This window comes from Spermophilus citellus, assembly GCF_964194105.1.
Source record: "Spermophilus citellus genome assembly, chromosome: 6".
NCBI classification, from domain to species: domain Eukaryota; kingdom Metazoa; phylum Chordata; class Mammalia; order Rodentia; family Sciuridae; genus Spermophilus; species Spermophilus citellus.
Genome location: NC_138187.1, coordinates 33,013,388 through 33,029,909, shown reverse-complemented (window position 1 = coordinate 33,029,909; position 16,522 = coordinate 33,013,388). Strand labels below are relative to the sequence as shown.

General features: G+C 42.0%; 1 protein-coding gene across 15 annotated transcripts in view; it reads left to right on the top strand.

Annotated features, from left to right (window-relative positions):
- The window catches only part of TRRAP (transformation/transcription domain associated protein), a 135,477-nt gene that overhangs the window by 60,272 nt on the left and 58,683 nt on the right, over nt 1–16,522 (top strand). For 8 of the 15 annotated variants that reach the window (XM_081299860.1, XM_081299856.1, XM_081299854.1 and 5 more), the window contains exons 28-41: nt 146–242; nt 1,521–1,642; nt 1,952–2,122; nt 5,244–5,312; nt 7,652–7,705; nt 7,835–7,855; nt 9,509–9,628; nt 9,851–9,970; nt 10,377–10,541; nt 10,619–10,800; nt 11,043–11,241; nt 11,688–11,816; nt 13,078–13,344; nt 15,799–16,005. In XM_081299860.1, the coding sequence (XP_081155986.1) occupies nt 146–242; nt 1,521–1,642; nt 1,952–2,122; nt 5,244–5,312; nt 7,652–7,705; nt 7,835–7,855; nt 9,509–9,628; nt 9,851–9,970; nt 10,377–10,541; nt 10,619–10,800; nt 11,043–11,241; nt 11,688–11,816; nt 13,078–13,344; nt 15,799–16,005 (1,923 nt within the window). The remainder of the gene's footprint in view (nt 1–145; nt 243–1,520; nt 1,643–1,951; nt 2,123–5,243; nt 5,313–7,651; nt 7,706–7,834; nt 7,856–9,508; nt 9,629–9,850; nt 9,971–10,376; nt 10,542–10,618; nt 10,801–11,042; nt 11,242–11,687; nt 11,817–13,077; nt 13,345–15,798; nt 16,006–16,522) is intronic. The other 7 variants (XM_081299852.1, XM_081299851.1, XM_081299849.1 and 4 more) reach the window with 2 other exon arrangements.

Below are 16,522 nucleotides of genomic sequence, written 5' to 3'. Positions count from 1 at the left end.
ATTTTAGTGCTTCTTTAGGATTAGTTTAGTTTGTCCATCGTTAGTTGCGTTTTGGTGTGTTTGGCAGACCATGTTCAGTTATTTGTGAGGTCACCGTGTCCTTCCAGGAGAAGTGGGCTCACTTCAATTGTTTGACCTTTTCCAGCTGTTGAATTTGTGTGAGGCTGAGGATTCAGCTTTAACCAAGTTGCCCTGCTATAAAAGCCTTCCGTCACTTGTACCTTTACGGATTGCAGCATTAAGTAAGTGAATATAAATGTGAAACAAGTTACAGGGTATAAAAGGAAAGGGGACAGTGGCCTTTATTGTTGATGCTTCTGGCTTTTGGGGTCTTTTAAAGATGGGATCTGTTTATCAAGTTACATAATGAGATACCTTAAGATTGCATGCGTTGTTAGGATTTAAGAAACTTTGTAATCAAATAGTCTGTGGATTTTACTGTGCAGTAGGCTATTTATAATTCTCCTAAGAATCAAATGTTCCATTTAAAAGAATTGTCATACTGTCCATAGTGACATTTTCATCAGAATCAGAGTAAATAGTAAGGTACCCTATTGCCTTTATAGACTTTCTAATGAAGCATTTAAGAATCCTATAGTTTCAGAGTTTTCACCAGGAGTATCAGTTTTTGTTGTTTAGTACAAGTATTAGGAAAACATACTAGATCAGTACTGAATGACCATTGTACATATAAACAGTCATTTCTTTTTTTTTTTTGATGTGTTGAATAAATAGACAATATAAGCTTTTTAAAGTTGATTGTTTGTTGCTTCTTATGTACTTAGTAAAATATTGCCATATCCCTTTGGCAATCACCAAAGGTAATGGAGTACTCTGGGGGAGCTGTTTGGCAGCTCCTCACTTCTATCAGGATGCCTCTTATGTGTTGAGATGTGTCCTCTTTTGTAAGACTATTTCCATTTTCAAAGGTTTAAAGCTTTTATCCCTCAGACTTGGGGCAGGGAGCAGAGGCTGCCTGATTAAACCTTGGTAGTTGAGTGGTCAAGCCATGTGCGTTTCTTCCCTGTCACCCATGCTCTGGAGGCCATGCTCTCTGAAACTCAGATGTGACAGCTGCACTGAAACTCTGAAGATGTTTTGGGAGAAGGGTATCTGCTTTTTGGTTTTGGCATTGGGATCGATAGTCCTTTTTTATTTTTTACTTTGAGACAAGGTCTCATTAAGTTGTTTAGGGCCTTGTTAAGTTGCTGAGGCTGGCTTCAGACTCGTGATCCTTCTGCCTCAGTCTCCTGGGATCACAGGCTGCACCACCATGCCTGACTGGGAGCAGGGTATCTGGAGGCAGAAGATTTACTGTGGTCTTTCAGGCGGGCTGTTAACTTCACTCCTAGACAGCATTGACCATGTGGCTGGAAGACCATGTATCCTTTGTTTTTCTTGAGACCAGATACTAGGAAAGAGGGTTAGTGGCTCATAGTTGGTAGGATCCTTTACAGAAGAAAATTGTTCCAGTGTTTTTCAGATTAATAATGAAATTGTACTGATTTTTCTCCCTACAGATGCACTTGCTGCCTGTAATTACCTTCCTCAGTCCAGGGAGAAAATCATTGCTGCACTCTTCAAAGCCCTTAATTCCACCAACAGTGAGCTTCAGGAGGCTGGAGAGGCCTGTATGAGGAAGGTGAGTGCTTGTGTGTGCACACGTGTGCTTGTGAGAGTATGCATGTGTACCTCGTTCTGTACACCTGGAAGGAAGCCTGTCTGATGACCGCACATTAGATGGTAGTGTCCTTCCAGTCTCATAGTCACAGGGTAGTACAGCTGGGTCTTCATTCCATCATCAGTTTCTGGAGGACACATGGTTAGATATGTGACTGGTTCTCCATTTTCCAAGGGAAAACAGATGATGCAGAATTGAATGTGAGTTCCCCTCGGTTGTGAAGTATTCTGTTGCCTATTTTTTGTTATAACATCTTTTTTTTTTCCACAGTTTTTAGAAGGTGCTACCATAGAAGTAGATCAAATTCATACACATATGCGACCTCTGTTGATGATGCTGGGAGATTATCGAAGCTTGACACTGAATGTTGTAAATCGCCTGACTTCGGTTACGAGGCTCTTCCCAAATTCCTTCAATGATAAGTTTTGTGATCAGATGATGGTAAGTCAAATGTGTTTGAACAGTACTCTAGGGGCTGGGGCTGGGGCTGGGGCTCAGTGGTAGAGCGCTTGCCCTGCATATGGGAGGCACTGGGTTCAATTCTCAGCACCGCATATAAATAAATTAAATAAAAGTCCATCAATAACTAAAACAAACAAACAAAAACAATAGTACTCTATAGAAATTGAAAAATTTATGAATAATTCTTATGAATGTATTATTTTTAAATAAACACTACGTTTGTCTGGCTCAAAATGCAAAAGCAAGTCTCCTTCCCTGGCCGCCTTCTGCTGGGTATCCCTCCCTGAAATCAGCCAGCGTTAACAGCGTCCTGTGATGTTTCTAGAGATACTTTACATGTATCATAGAATATGTGGATATTCTTTTGTTTGCCACAAAAGGAGCCTCATATACACACAGTTCCTGGTTTTCCCACTAATGCCGTCATTCCATGTGATTGCACAAAGTGCTTCTTCATTGTGTTATTTGGCTACATAATATTTCATTAATTGGACTCATCTTTTACCATTAGTCTATGATGAAGCAAAAAACTTGTTTGTAATTTCCCTTGTCTATCTGTAGCACCAGTTTCTAGAGGTAGAACTTCTAGTTCAGAAAGAATGTATGGATTTTAATCTTCCAGTGTGTTGTCACATTTCTCTCTGAAGACATTTGCCAATTTACATTTCCTTCTACAAAATAGAAGAAATATCTCCTGTATAACCCAGAGCAAGAACTTCAGAAATCTTTTGCATTTTAGAATTATCAGAGAAATAACTGCAAGTACGGGGTTTGTCTAACAGTAAGTGTAGGCAGATGGAAGAGTTCATGTGTCAGCTCTTTTACATTACCTTTTGCTTCGTAAACAGTTTCTTGAAGAGTTGTTTGTCACCTTACTTAATTGTAACTGCATGTATTTTTCATGCTTGTTTGCTAAGTAGCACTTTAGACACTTTGATACTGGAGGTATTTTACAGGTATAAGCTGTAAGTAGAAGTGAGCAGACAGATTATGTATGTGTGGATGTATTGCATTTGGGGGATAGATAGATAGCTCATGTATGAAAACCACAAAGTCGTTTACCTCATGTACTTTTTTTTTTCATATATTTAGATAACTAAATAATGTATAATGACCACAGCACTGAAAGTATGAGTAGTTCCTTAATAATAGATTGTAATTGGGAAACTCAGCTTTACGTGGAGCACACTTTCCAAGTCATAGGGTACTTCCCCTTAGGCCTCCACATGTTAATGTACTTAGTACTTAATAGTTTCCATGCATACAGACGTTGACATGAGTGGTTAAAATAGGTGATCTGTATGCTTCCCAACAGAACACATCAAGTAATACTTCTCCCACATTTCATATATGAAGCGAGTGTGTGTGTGTGTGTGTGTGTTTGTGTTCTAAATGCCCTAATGCATTTGGTTCTTTTAAAAAATTACTGTCTCTGCTCTCAGCTCTCATTTTTTGCTTCCCTTATATGCCTGGTTGAAGTAACTTTTTGGGGGGTGTTTGTTCAGATCTGGCATGAGCTGGCAGTTCCTTATTATCCAGACATTTTTTTGTGCAGCATGAGGAGAACTGCCTTATAGTTAGTTGCTTCTGATGCAGGCTGAGTGTCATTTTCCCTATAATAAAATATGTGGGTTTTGTGTTGTTTCATTCAGGAGATTTTGTCTCCGCCTTCTCTGGCTTTCCAAAAGGTTGAAAATCCTCTAGAAGCAGAGTGTTGGCATACTTGGATAGAGAATGATTGTGCTGCTGTTTACCCAGACATTTCCTCCCCCACACACTGACTTTAGATGGCAGTGCTTCTGCATTTAGTGGCACAGATTGCCTGATACCCAGGCCTGCTGGGTTCTGCCGGGACACTCCACCTGTGGGTGGCTCATTCTCACTCAGACTGCGCCCAGCCACCAGTGGGGCTTTTGTTTTCCTTCAAGATGCCCTTTTGAGGTTCGAAGCTTGGGCCATTGGCATTATTTTCAGAGATAAGATACTCTGTAAGGTCGGCATTCATGGAAAGAACCCTGAGTTTTTCCCTTTCTTTGAGAGGAGTTTTCTAGTTTTGGCTCTTATGTTGAGATCTTTGATCCATTTTGAATTAACTTTTGTGGATGGGGTGAAATAAGGGCCCAGCTTCCTTCTGTTATGTGTGATACTCGGTTCCTTTCTCTCAGTTGAACCGCTTGACATTTGCTCTTTTTTTTTTTTTTAAAGAGAGAGAGTGAGAGAGGAGAGAGAGAGAATTTTTAATATTTATTTTTTAGTTCTCGGCAGACACAACATCTTTGTTGGTATGTGGTGCTGAGGATCGAACCCGGGCCGCACGCATACCAGGCGAGCGTGCTACCGCTTGAGCCACATCCCCAGCCCCAACATTTGCTCTTAAAAGATCTTATGTGTTTTGTTGTTTTGGATATTTCCTCACTGAACTAAAAATTGAAAATGATTTTATTTACTAGTTAATATCATTTTTTTTCTTTTGGAAAATCTAAAAGTAAGAATGGTGACACGGCTGGCCATTGTTGATACCTTCAGTTCTCTTTTGAGTAAGGTATAGGTCAGGTGAATTTATAGTCTAGTGGTTATTATCCTTCAGGGAATTTTATTGACAAAATGTTGTGAGCCTGTACTTTGAAGGCAGGTATATTATTTTGTGCATTTCTCAAGGTAGAACAGCGGCCTAAAGCTGGTTCCTGTGCCTTGAGCACTTGTGTTTTACCTATTTTCCCACTGGACTATGAGTTCCCCTAGGCAGGGATGAGGCCTGTGGGTCACTTCTCTATCCCCTGCCTGATATCTGACACAGTTGAACAACTGTGCATATAATCAACACTGAAGGAAAAGCAGGGCCTGGATTTGGAATGAGCAGGTTTCAGGATACTTTGTCATAGTAGCAAATTTAGCCCTTCTGTGTAAATAATAAGAACAAATGCCGGTTGTCCACATCACTAGTTTGATATTGGGCTATTGCAGTAATGGAAACACTGTAGTTATCATATTAAATACAAGGGAAATGAAAGATTGCTAGTGTCCATCAAGAAAGCAGTATTTGCAAGTGAAATGTTTCTACCCTGAAGAATTTGTATCCAAAGGTGTGTTTTTTCAACAGCAACATCTGCGCAAGTGGATGGAAGTGGTGGTCATCACCCACAAAGGGGGCCAGAGGAGCGACGGAAACGTGAGTGACTTGCTTGTTTCTGGGAAGGGCACCCAGGTTGTGCACTGCTGGTATCAGTGCTAATACCAGAGCAGTGCTTCAATTAAAATGCTGGTCAGAAATCTGATTTTATGTAATTTTAAGTCCATGTAAATTTGTTAATCACTTTATTAGCACTACATCTTGCTTTTATTTCTCTTAATGGCTAAAAATTCATTCTGACATATATGTTTATGAGAATTCTGGGAAGCTTGGAAAATGTTAGTATTTCAATTTTATTAGTTTTGCTTTAAACAGTGTGTTTTCTAGACTGTTCTTGGCAGCAGCTGTTTACATGGTGGTGTGTTCCTCCGCTCTTGTTTCCATTGCTTTCCATCACTTGCTGGTCGGTAACGTTCGTGTTTAATCATTATTGCTTGATAAAACCAACTAGAGATTTTTTAGGACTTATAGAACTAATATAATAAAGCATCACATAAATATGGGCTTATATATTTTCTAGGTCTAAATCCCCTACCCTAATTTTGCCAAAAAAGTAAATGACCAGCATTTAAAGCAAATTTATAAGGTTTTGAGGGAAGACTGCTGTAGTTAAATAAGTATATGATGTTGGTCATTAAAGACTTTTGTCTCTTTAAAAATGCATGCTTTCTGCTGTTTTGTATCTAATATTGTACATGCTAATTTTTTGAAGTATTTTCTAAGTTGATGATGTATCAGTGGAAGTATATTTTCCTTAAGTTCTGTGATTCCTGGTGAAATTTACAGCTGTATCACCCTTAGGGAATTCTTCATAGTTCTTCAGAAGCATAATTAATGTGGCTTTTTGTCCTCTTGTGCCTATTTGTTGGATGCTGTGTTTCATCACGACTTGGATTTTTTTTCCGCTTTATTATGCTTTGTTTTGACCATTCTGTGTCAAGGCGTTTTGTTTGGTATCTTGTTTCCTGCTGCTTCTAAACAGCCAACTAAGCAGAACTAAACCAGGAATTCAAATTTTTTAAAGACATTGTATACCATGACTGACTCTTGGAAGATTTTATTATTTATATATGCAAAACATAAATGAGGACCTTCGTGGAGGAGAGCAGAGCACTCCGGCAGAGCCACTGCTCCGGGAAGGCGCCACTGCCTCTGTGCCTGGCCTCCCGTCCCTCATCTCTGAGGGATTTTTTGCTTTAAAGTTTACATTTGTTTTTATAATAACTTGTGCCTTCTCTGAAACACATCGTAAGATCTTTAATAAACATTTTAAAAAGTTCTAGAGGTAGGTGAATGGCTTCCATTAAATCAAAATGAGCCTGTAAACTTTCATCGCAACCTTTTTTGCATGGGGGGAGTTGTGCGGGGTGTTGATAGGTCTATGGGCTCTTCTTGGGACGTATTTATCATCCCTTGAGTGTACTGCCTGATCAGAGAAGGGGTCAGGCTCCTGAGGTTGGTCCCGTGTCTGAACCTCGGGCCTTCGCATTTTGGGGGTCTGTAGGAAGAGAGCATAGTCATGGCTTCATCACCTAAGCCCTGGGCCAGGCCCCTGTTCTCTGATTTTTTTTTTTTTTTTTTTAGAGATTGTGTTACAGGAAAGGGAACAGTTAATGGAAAGTAGTTGGTTCCTATTGGTAGAATTCCCAGATAACTTTGCTCAGTTGAGATACCACAGTTGAAAACATTAAGTAGTTGAGTAAAGCAGTGAACTTGGGATATCCCTGATGATCAGAGCTCTGCACTATCACCATGTTTAGGAAAGCTTCCCTTTTGACATGGATTGTATGGGGTATGATACATAGTTATTGCCACTTCTGTATACACATGTAGACTCACAGATAGTTTGCCGAAGGTTGTGCTTCACCACACAGGATAACCCAACTCTCTCTCTGGTGGGGGGTGTCATGGCCTTGTTCTTGGTGGGATGGGGCTCAGATATGACTAATTGATGGGCTTGCACCACCTGGTTCTCTTCTGACTCTAGTTGGGAAAGAGTTTTTTTTTCCCCCTCATTTTTTTTTTTAATGCCTTAGTGCTTCACATAAAAATCTTGAATTATTCACTCAGTAAAAGAAGTCTTTTAAAAATATATTTGCATATAACAAGGTCTTACCATTTCTCCCTGACATAAGAAGCCCTGGTTTTAAATTTGACTTAGAGAAGAAACTCACTATGAGACACTGTCAGAGGGTTGTTGACATCTGAGGGTGGAGGTTGCTTTTTGCTGCTGAGCATTTGTTAATTATCGTTTGCTTTCTGATAATTGTGTCTTTACTGTCTTGTTAACCCAAATAACCCTTACTGTGTTTGAGTATATGGGAAGTATTATGTAAATGACATAAATAGAAAAAGATGATTTTCCTCCCCATCCTCAGGAAAGCATTTCAGAGTGCGGGAGATGTTCCTTGTCTCCATTCTGTCAGTTTGAGGTGAGAACAACCTATTAAAAGTCAGTTTATGACTTGCAATGTGAAGAACACTTTATCTTTTCTTTTCTTTTCTTTTCTTTTTACCTTTTTGTTGCCTTTTTTCATGCTGTGATTTTTGTTTTGGTTCAGCCTGCCATGGAAGGGGTAGAGGTGAGAATCTCAGTGGAGCCGCAGGAGGGGGTTGTTGTCGCATTTGGTTTTGCTGTGACTTGTTAGCTGTGTTGTGATTCTGTAGTGGACAGAGTGCCTTGTGCCTTTGAGTGCGGTGACCTGTGCTGTCTGTCTGTGGCAGAGTTGTATTAGTATCATTGCTGTGAACTGTCCGGATGCCACGCATGTTCTATATTAGGACATTTTAAAAAGATTCTAAGTTCTTTTGTTTTCTACATGTTAGAATTGCAATATCTCAATACTACTGAAGATTAAATTGGTTTTTCTGTCATAACATTCATATGAACTCATATATCTAACAAGATCCTGAGAACCTTCTTAGAGATACAGTATATCTCTTAGAACTTGGGAGTGATATATTTCCTTCCACACTGCCAGCTTGCTGACTGCCTTAATTTACAACCTTACGGTCCCGTGCCCCTCCAGTCCCCTTCCCCTCTCTCTTCCTCAGACATATACACAAAGATGCGATGAGAATACTGTGGCTTTGGACAGTCAAACTCTAGCTTTCCCTCCTCTGTAAAATGGGGATAATAACACCTGTCATTTCTGTCTTCCAATGATGTTGTAAAATCAGAAGAAGTGATCTTTATGACATTGCTTTGAAAATAAAAAACCATAGCATTCAAGACCTTCTCAGAATGTAATGATTTGGGGATAGAATTTACTTTAAGGATTTGAAAATTAGAGGTGGGGCAGGGCTGATGCTGAACCTGTTTTCCCCATTTCCTGCCCATTTCCCTTTTGCCTTTTGGTTGAAAGAGAAAGTTTGAAAAGTATCTGAACTGCTGCTGGGAATGTGGCCCCTCTTGACCAGTGTCTGTCATCCCCATTTTACCTTTCAAGAGCCACGAACTCCACCTTGTGCACTATGCGGGGTGCTCTGTCTGAGGCTCTTTCCTTACCTGTGGCCACAGAGAGGTCTTTTGAATGGCAGAAGTAAAACTGTGACCTCCTAGAATGGGCCGTTGAGACGTTGGAAGAACCCTCAGCAGCCCACCACTGAGCTGCTGGAAAGTGTGGAGCTTGGCCTTGCACACACTTTTCATCTAGTTCAACATAGCATTTCGTCAGCTTTGTTTTGGGGCCTGGTTGACAAATGTTTTGTCCCATGATCAGTCATTCATTTACACTGACATTCAGTTTCCAGGATAAATACTCAAGTGTTTTTTGAGGACCTCCCTTGGCTAAGTTTTGAGGGCAAAAGAAGCCTGTGCTCTCAGAACTTAGTGTGTTACGAAGACCCCACGATGCCACCGCAAGGTGGGTCAGTCCTGATGCTCTCATGGCTGCAGGTATGATCCATTGTCCCTGCCTCTGTGAAAAGGGGGCTAGCACAGATGACGGGTAAGGTCACCTCCAACCCTTGTTAGTATGCCTGAGAACAAAGGGCACAATCACACCATATAGTCACCCACACACACACACATAGCAGTTGAGCCAGGTGCAGTTAGTCTGAATAGTACACAACACAGTGGTAGTCTAAGACTGGTAAGTTGTGGCTTTTCCATGTTAACCTTCTGCTTTGGTGGCAGCCTTGCAAATGTAGCTAGACTGGTAGGGTCTGTAGTGATGTTTCTCTTGCTCATAAAACTAATTGGCTTGTTTGTGATTTCTGGTTTTCTTTATTAGGAAATGAAGATTTGTTCTGCAATTATAAACCTTTTTCATCTAATCCCAGCTGCACCTCAGACTCTGGTCAAACCTTTGTTGGAGGTTGTAATGAAAACGGAGCGGGCTATGTTGATTGAGGTATGGTCTGGACTGAGGGTTGATTCTGATTCTCACACTTGGAATATTTTCACTCTCTTGTGTTTTGAATGGGATCAGCTGACAACATAAAGATGCTAGATATTAATACTTGTTTGTGGTCATTTGCAATCCAGGTAGAGGGTGGGTGCTTGTGCTAACCATGCTGACAGGTGGGTGTGCCCTGAGAAAGGGAGACCACTGCAGCTTCCCTGTGTTCTATAGGCGGGCAGTCCCTTCCGAGAGCCACTCATCAAGTTCCTGACCCGGCACCCCTCCCAGACGGTAGAGCTGTTCATGATGGAGGCGACACTCAATGATCCCCAGTGGAGCCGAATGTTCATGGTAGGAGCTAAAGTGACTGCGGTCAGGTCCCTGCAGATTTGCGTTGGCCAGTATGCTCTAGGACGTTAACGTCACTGTTCCTTGTTGTGGCTTCATGTTTCTCAGAGACGTTTGAATCTGGAGATGTTACTGGTATTTGGTTATCTCCATGAAAAGCTCAGGCTTAGGAATCATTGGATTTTGCTGGTGGTAACAAATGAGTATGCTGCTAGGATTATGAAGTCCTAATCATGAAGAATGATTACTGTCTAAAAGCGTTGTTTTTTGAAAAGGGTGTTTACTGTGTTATTTATTTGTTTGGTTTTAGCCTGCCTACAGAGATTTAGCAAGAACCTTAGAATTCACGTCCTGTAGCCTTTTGTGAGTTAGATTTATCTTAAAACACATTTATTTGTTTTGCTTCCAGAGTTTTTTAAAGCACAAAGATGCCAGGCCTCTGCGGGATGTGTTGGCAGCTAACCCCAACAGATTCATCACCCTGCTGCTGCCAGGCGGTGCGCAGACTGCCGTGCGCCCTGGCTCACCCAGCACCAGCACCATGCGCCTGGACCTCCAGTTCCAGGCCATCAAGGTAACGTCTTCTCAGGAGGCCCCTGCAGTCCCCAGTCTGGTCGAGCTGCACATCCCTGACTGTTTCTTCTCTGACAGATTATCAGCATCATAGTTAAAAATGACGACTCCTGGCTGGCCAGCCAGCACTCACTGGTAAGCCAGTTGAGACGCGTTTGGGTGAGCGAGACCTTTCAAGAAAGACACCGGAAGGAGAACATGGCTGCCACCAACTGGAAGGAGCCCAAGCTGCTGGCCTTCTGTCTGCTGAACTACTGCAAGTGGGTGCATCCATCAAGCTTTGCCTGTGTCACAAGGCTGCTCTGTCGGATAAGCTAAGAAACTGGGGCCTCTTTTTTAATTTGCACGAGGATATGCAAATTAAACATAGGCTCATTGAACGCCTGTAGTCAGATTTGTTGTAGGGGATGGGCTACAACTTGCTGCTTAAAAGGCATGTCAGGTGATACAGCCTGACAGAATTTGCCTGAAGTCAACATGTTTTCTCCTTCTGATTCTTTAGGAGGAATTATGGAGACATAGAATTGCTGTTCCAGCTGCTCCGAGCTTTCACTGGTCGTTTTCTCTGCAATATGACATTCTTAAAAGAGTATATGGAAGAAGAGATTCCAAAAAATTATAGCATTGCTCAAAAACGTGCCCTGTTTTTTCGCTTTGTAGACTTCAATGACCCCAACTTTGGAGATGAACTGAAAGCAAAGGTGAGCTGTACGATTATGCAGCAGAAGGCCACAGGTGCGATGGTTGGTGCCCTGGGAACCCTGCCCCACCCTTCAGCTGTGTCTCTATTGAGGCTCAGGTGGCAGGCTGGACTGCGGACATGAAATGCCATTGCTGAGAAGGCACACAGCAGATCTTGCCGTGGACCAGTATTGAAAAGTATATCGCTAGATCCCTTGTTTTCAGAAACTGACTTGTTTTGAAGTGAGAAGAGTACACAGGCTGACACTGGGTTTCTTCCTCACATTTTAACCTAGCTGGGCAATTGCTGTTGGGCTAGGAGTCTAGATGTGAGGGGTCGCTCGCTGCCTTGGTTGAGTTCTGGCGTGGTGGTTTAGGGTGACCAAAAGTATTATCCTCCCCACCTTTTTAAACAAATAAGCAGCATGACTGTTTTCCTTCTCCTTCATTTTTAATCTTTTTGTAGGTTCTGCAGCATATCCTGAATCCTGCTTTCTTGTACAGCTTTGAGAAGGGGGAAGGAGAGCAGCTCTTAGGACCTCCCAATCCAGAAGGAGACAACCCTGAGAGCATCACCAGCGTGTTTATAACCAAGGTGTGTCCCCAGCAGTGCCTCAGCATGTTGAGAGCTTGCAGATGAGTGAACCTGTACGGGAGCATGCAGAGGGGCTTGTTGGAATAAGTTTGCTGCAAGGCTTTTATTTTTTGTGATTGCATTGATTAATGGCACATCACAGCATCCCATTAAAATTCTTATTATTTAATTGTTGAAGGCACCACACTTGGGAATGAATTAATGTTTTTGCATTAATAGATTCTAGTCAGAAACAAAATATTTTAAAATCCAGACCTGAGTTAGTTTGTAAAAGCGCCTATTATGGGGTTTGATGTTCTGTTTTTGTCCTTAGCTTTATAAAAGAGTCTAGTAAAAGGCAGGAGAATATTATGTTGAACTCAGTTGGTGTTGGGACCTGGGACCTATCTTCACCAAGTGCTGTGTGGCATTAGTGATATCTGAAATTTGTACTGGGATGTCTGCACTGTGTTATTTGCTGAAGGCCCATTGTGTTGAACTTTAGGGTCAGATGTCTTCTGTATCCTGAGATTGTTGAACAGAGTTTTTAAATGCAGATTGTTTGCTGGAATGCTGGGTGCTCGTCATTCTCCATTTGCAGTGTTAATTCGTAGTCTAGAGGGGACTGCCTCATACATATTAATGTTCTTTGGAAGGGTCAGGGCTAGATTTCTTATCCATTCCATCCAGGGATCAAGACAAAAGAGACTGTCATTGTTCCTGTTGGCAGGTTACTAGTCCTTATGTAGTCTTTGTCCTTTAGGACAGGCCTCCTTCCTCTTCTGAGCCCAGAAGTTATTCTTAGTCTACATACTGATACTTGTGTTATTCTGGGCAAATAGGGACCCTGACACAGCCCCTTCCTTGTGCCACCTTCTCTAGTGAATGCCTAGAGCATCGTCTTGGGACCAATGAAGAGTTGGGTTTTGAGTGTTGAGAAGGGGGAGAGGTATTGCTAAGAAGCAGGAGATCAGGGAAGAGGAAAACTGACCTTAGCCTGTCTGTACTCCAGCTTTAGGCAGAGCTAATGAACAGAAGGTGGTTAGCGTACTTAGTTGAATTGAGTGGACTCAGCATTATAGTTCTCATTTCTGGTTTTCTTTTTAAACAATGAAATAAGTTGAACATAAAAGAATTATTGTGACATAAACGTATATACACAGAGCGTCTGTATGTGTGTGCGCATGCGTGCATTTTTAAGATTTAAACTTGATGTGTAGCCCTTAGGCAGTAAAGCAGCTCAAAACCAGAAATGAGCTTTTCCTGCTTGTGTTCCTGGCAGGTCCTGGACCCAGAGAAGCAGGCGGACATGCTGGACTCCCTGAGGATCTACCTTCTGCAGTACGCCACGCTGCTGGTAGAGCACGCCCCGCACCACATCCACGACAACAACAAGAACCGCAACAGCAAGCTGCGCCGCCTGATGACCTTCGCGTGGCCCTGCCTGCTCTCAAAGGCTTGTGTGGACCCAGCGTGCAAGTACAGCGGGCACTTGCTTCTGGCACACATCATTGCCAAATTTGCAATACATAAGAAGATTGTCCTCCAGGTACTTAGCAGGGCTCCCTGTGTGCCCCCGGTTCACTCCTGTCCCCACACCTATGCAGCCTTAGCCTCTCCTTTTCTGCTGTCTTTCTTCAATACAATTAAAAGAAAAAAAAAAAAAGAACTTATTTATTTTATAAAAACTGCAAAAAACACCCACAAACAAACAAAAACCTATCTACTCATGAGGTGCTTAGAATAGCCACAGTCACAGAGACAGACAGAACAGAGGTTCCCAGGGGCTGGGGCGAAGAGGAATGCAAGGTCAGTGTTGGACGAGGACAGAGTTTTAGTTTGGGAAGATGAGAACGTTCTGGAGATGGAGGAGATGATGACTGCACAGCAGACAAATGAGCTCATTGCCCTTGGGCTGTGCACCTAACAAAGTTGGCCTGCCTTATGTGTCTTTTACCACAGAAAGAATGGGGAGCGGCAAGACCATCCTGTGAGCCCTCCATAGTAATGAATCCCAGCTCATTCCTCCCTGGTTACTCCTCTGCCCTCTGGTTCCTTTACAGCCTTATTTTTGAAACAGTGCCTTCTCCTCCACTTTAGGCTTCTCTACCCATTGCATTTGGCTTCCCAATACTGGTATTACGTTGAAAAAAAGTTTTCATTTTTTATTTTTTTAAATATATTTTTATTTGTAGATGGACACAATACCTTTATTTTATTTTATTTATTTTTTATGTGGTGCTAAGGATAGATCCCAGTGCCTCACATGTGTTAGGCAGGCGCTCTACCACTAAGCCACAACCCCAGCTCCTTAAAAAAAAGTTTTTTAAAATAGGGTCTTGCCATTTTGCCCAGGCTGGCCCCAAACGCTAAGGCTCAAGGGATCCTCCTGCCTCAGCCTCATGACTACTGGGACTATAGGTATACACCACTGTAATTATTTGAAAGTGCCTTTGTCAAGGATCCCAGCTCTCCCTAGCCCAAAACATGTGGGCACTTCGAAATTGCATTTTATGACCTCTGTGTAGTTTTGATGGGTTTAGAACTTCATCCTGAGCTTCGATGGTGTAGGCTCTGATGCCCGGCAGCCCTGTGTTGTGTTTCATGTTCTCTACTCCCATGTCCCACAGTGTCTGTGCTTAAGAATCAAATGCATGGTCTGGGGTTCTGGCTCATCGGTAGAGTACTTGCCTACCATGTTCAAGGCCCTGGGTTCAATCCTCAGAACCACATCAAAATAAATAAATAAAATAAAGGTATTGTGTTCAACTACAACTAAAAAATAAATCTAAAAAAAAAAAGAATCAAATGCAATGAAATAAGTATTAAAAGAAAAAAAAAAGAATCAAATGCAATGATACATTTGCCTGTTCACCTTGATCAGTGGGAGCTCTTGCCCTGAGGCCGCATTGAGTGGTTTTCCCTAACTGTTCCCTCTCACTTTTGTGATGTTAAACTCCAGACCCAGAAAGCCAGTCACCACTTCCCTTAGGCACTTGGGAGGAAATGTGACTTAAGGCTCTGTGTTAGGCACTACTTTCCCCCTGTTGTTCCAGCTAGGGCCATTTCTGATACCCTCTAGTCCTCCTTAGGGCCCATGCATCTCTGCAAGTCCTGTTGATTCCAGTGTCCTTCCTGCCTTCTCCACCCTCAGTACTAATGGGATTGTCTTCTTTGGGTTCCTGGCTTCACCTTTCATTTGAAGGATTGAAATTGCTGCTGTCATTGCCTCTGATATTGGTCCCTTCCGCTTCTTTTTTTCATGCTATAGCCATAGTGAAATGATCGGTTTGCCTCAACTAACTCCAGCCACTTAGGCTAGACAGAAGAGTTCTGCAAGATGCTGGTCCTCACTCATTCTGGCTGGCCTAGCCCAGTAAGGGCACACCATAGAAGCTCAGTAAATATTAGAATGATTTTATTTATTGATCAAAACTTAAAGCAAAGAAGTTGTTTCAATAGCAGTCCTAAGAATTTTTTTTTTTTTTTTTTTTTTTAGTGCCAAGGATTGAACCCATGGAAACTCAACACTGAGTCACATCCTCAGTTCTCTTTTGTATTTTATTTTATTTTATATTTTTATTTTTTTTAAAAGAGAGAGGAGAGAGAGAGAATTTTTAATATTTATTTTTTAGTTCTCGGCGGACACAACATCTTTGTTGGTATGTGATGCTGAGGATCGAACCCGGGCCGCACGCATGCCTGGCGAGCGCGCTACCACTTGAGCCACATCCCCAGCCCCTCTTTTGTATTTTATTTAGAGACAGGGTCTTGCTAAGCTGCTTAGAGCCTTGCTAAATTGATGAAGCTGGCTTTGAACTCCGATCCTTCTGCCTGAGCCTCCTCAATCACTGGAATTACAGACGTGTGCCATTATGCCTGGCTCTAAGGAATTTTTCAAAAACTGTTTTGCAAAAATATTATACCTCAGTTCTGAGTATTAAGAGCCCATTCTTCAAAGCCTTCACTTTCATCTTACATTAGAGTTTCTTTCCTATTCTAGGTTTTCCACAGTCTTCTCAAGGCTCATGCAATGGAAGCCCGAGCGATTGTCAGACAGGCAATGGCCATCTTGACCCCAGCAGTGCCTGCCCGGATGGAGGATGGGCACCAGATGCTCACACACTGGACCAGGAAGATCATCGTGGAGGAGGGGCACACTGTCCCGCAGCTGGTGCACATTTTGCATCTGATTGTACAGCATTTTAAGGTATGTAAGAACACCAGATTGGTGTGTATTGCGTTTTCAGACATTGGCTTTTGAACTTCTAGCTCTTTTTTTTTCCTACAAAAATAGGGTAGTCATTCATCTTTCAGGAAAGATGCTTCCAGGTCACTGATTGGGGTGTGTACATGTGTCAGGCTTTGCAAACCTGGAAATTGCCATAGTGTAGAGAATGTCTCTTAGTGTTTGCCTCTGTTTGCTTGCTTGCCTTATTGTAAATCCTCCACCCTGAATACAGATAGATGACTTGTCACTTTAAGGTGAGAGGTAATTGTCCGTGATTCTGGAATTTGTTGACTTGGCTGGAAGAGTTACTTGTAGTGCTGCTCCTCCTTTTCTCCAGCCATGTCAGTACTCCAGGATTTAGTTTTATCTGAATGTTTCTTATAGATTTTAGGTATAAGAGAAAGATTTGAGATGAAACTCTTTTCTTTTACAGACAGTTCTTTAGATGTGGAAACTTACTTCTTGATATGTCTTGAATTTTTATGATATCAAGTCT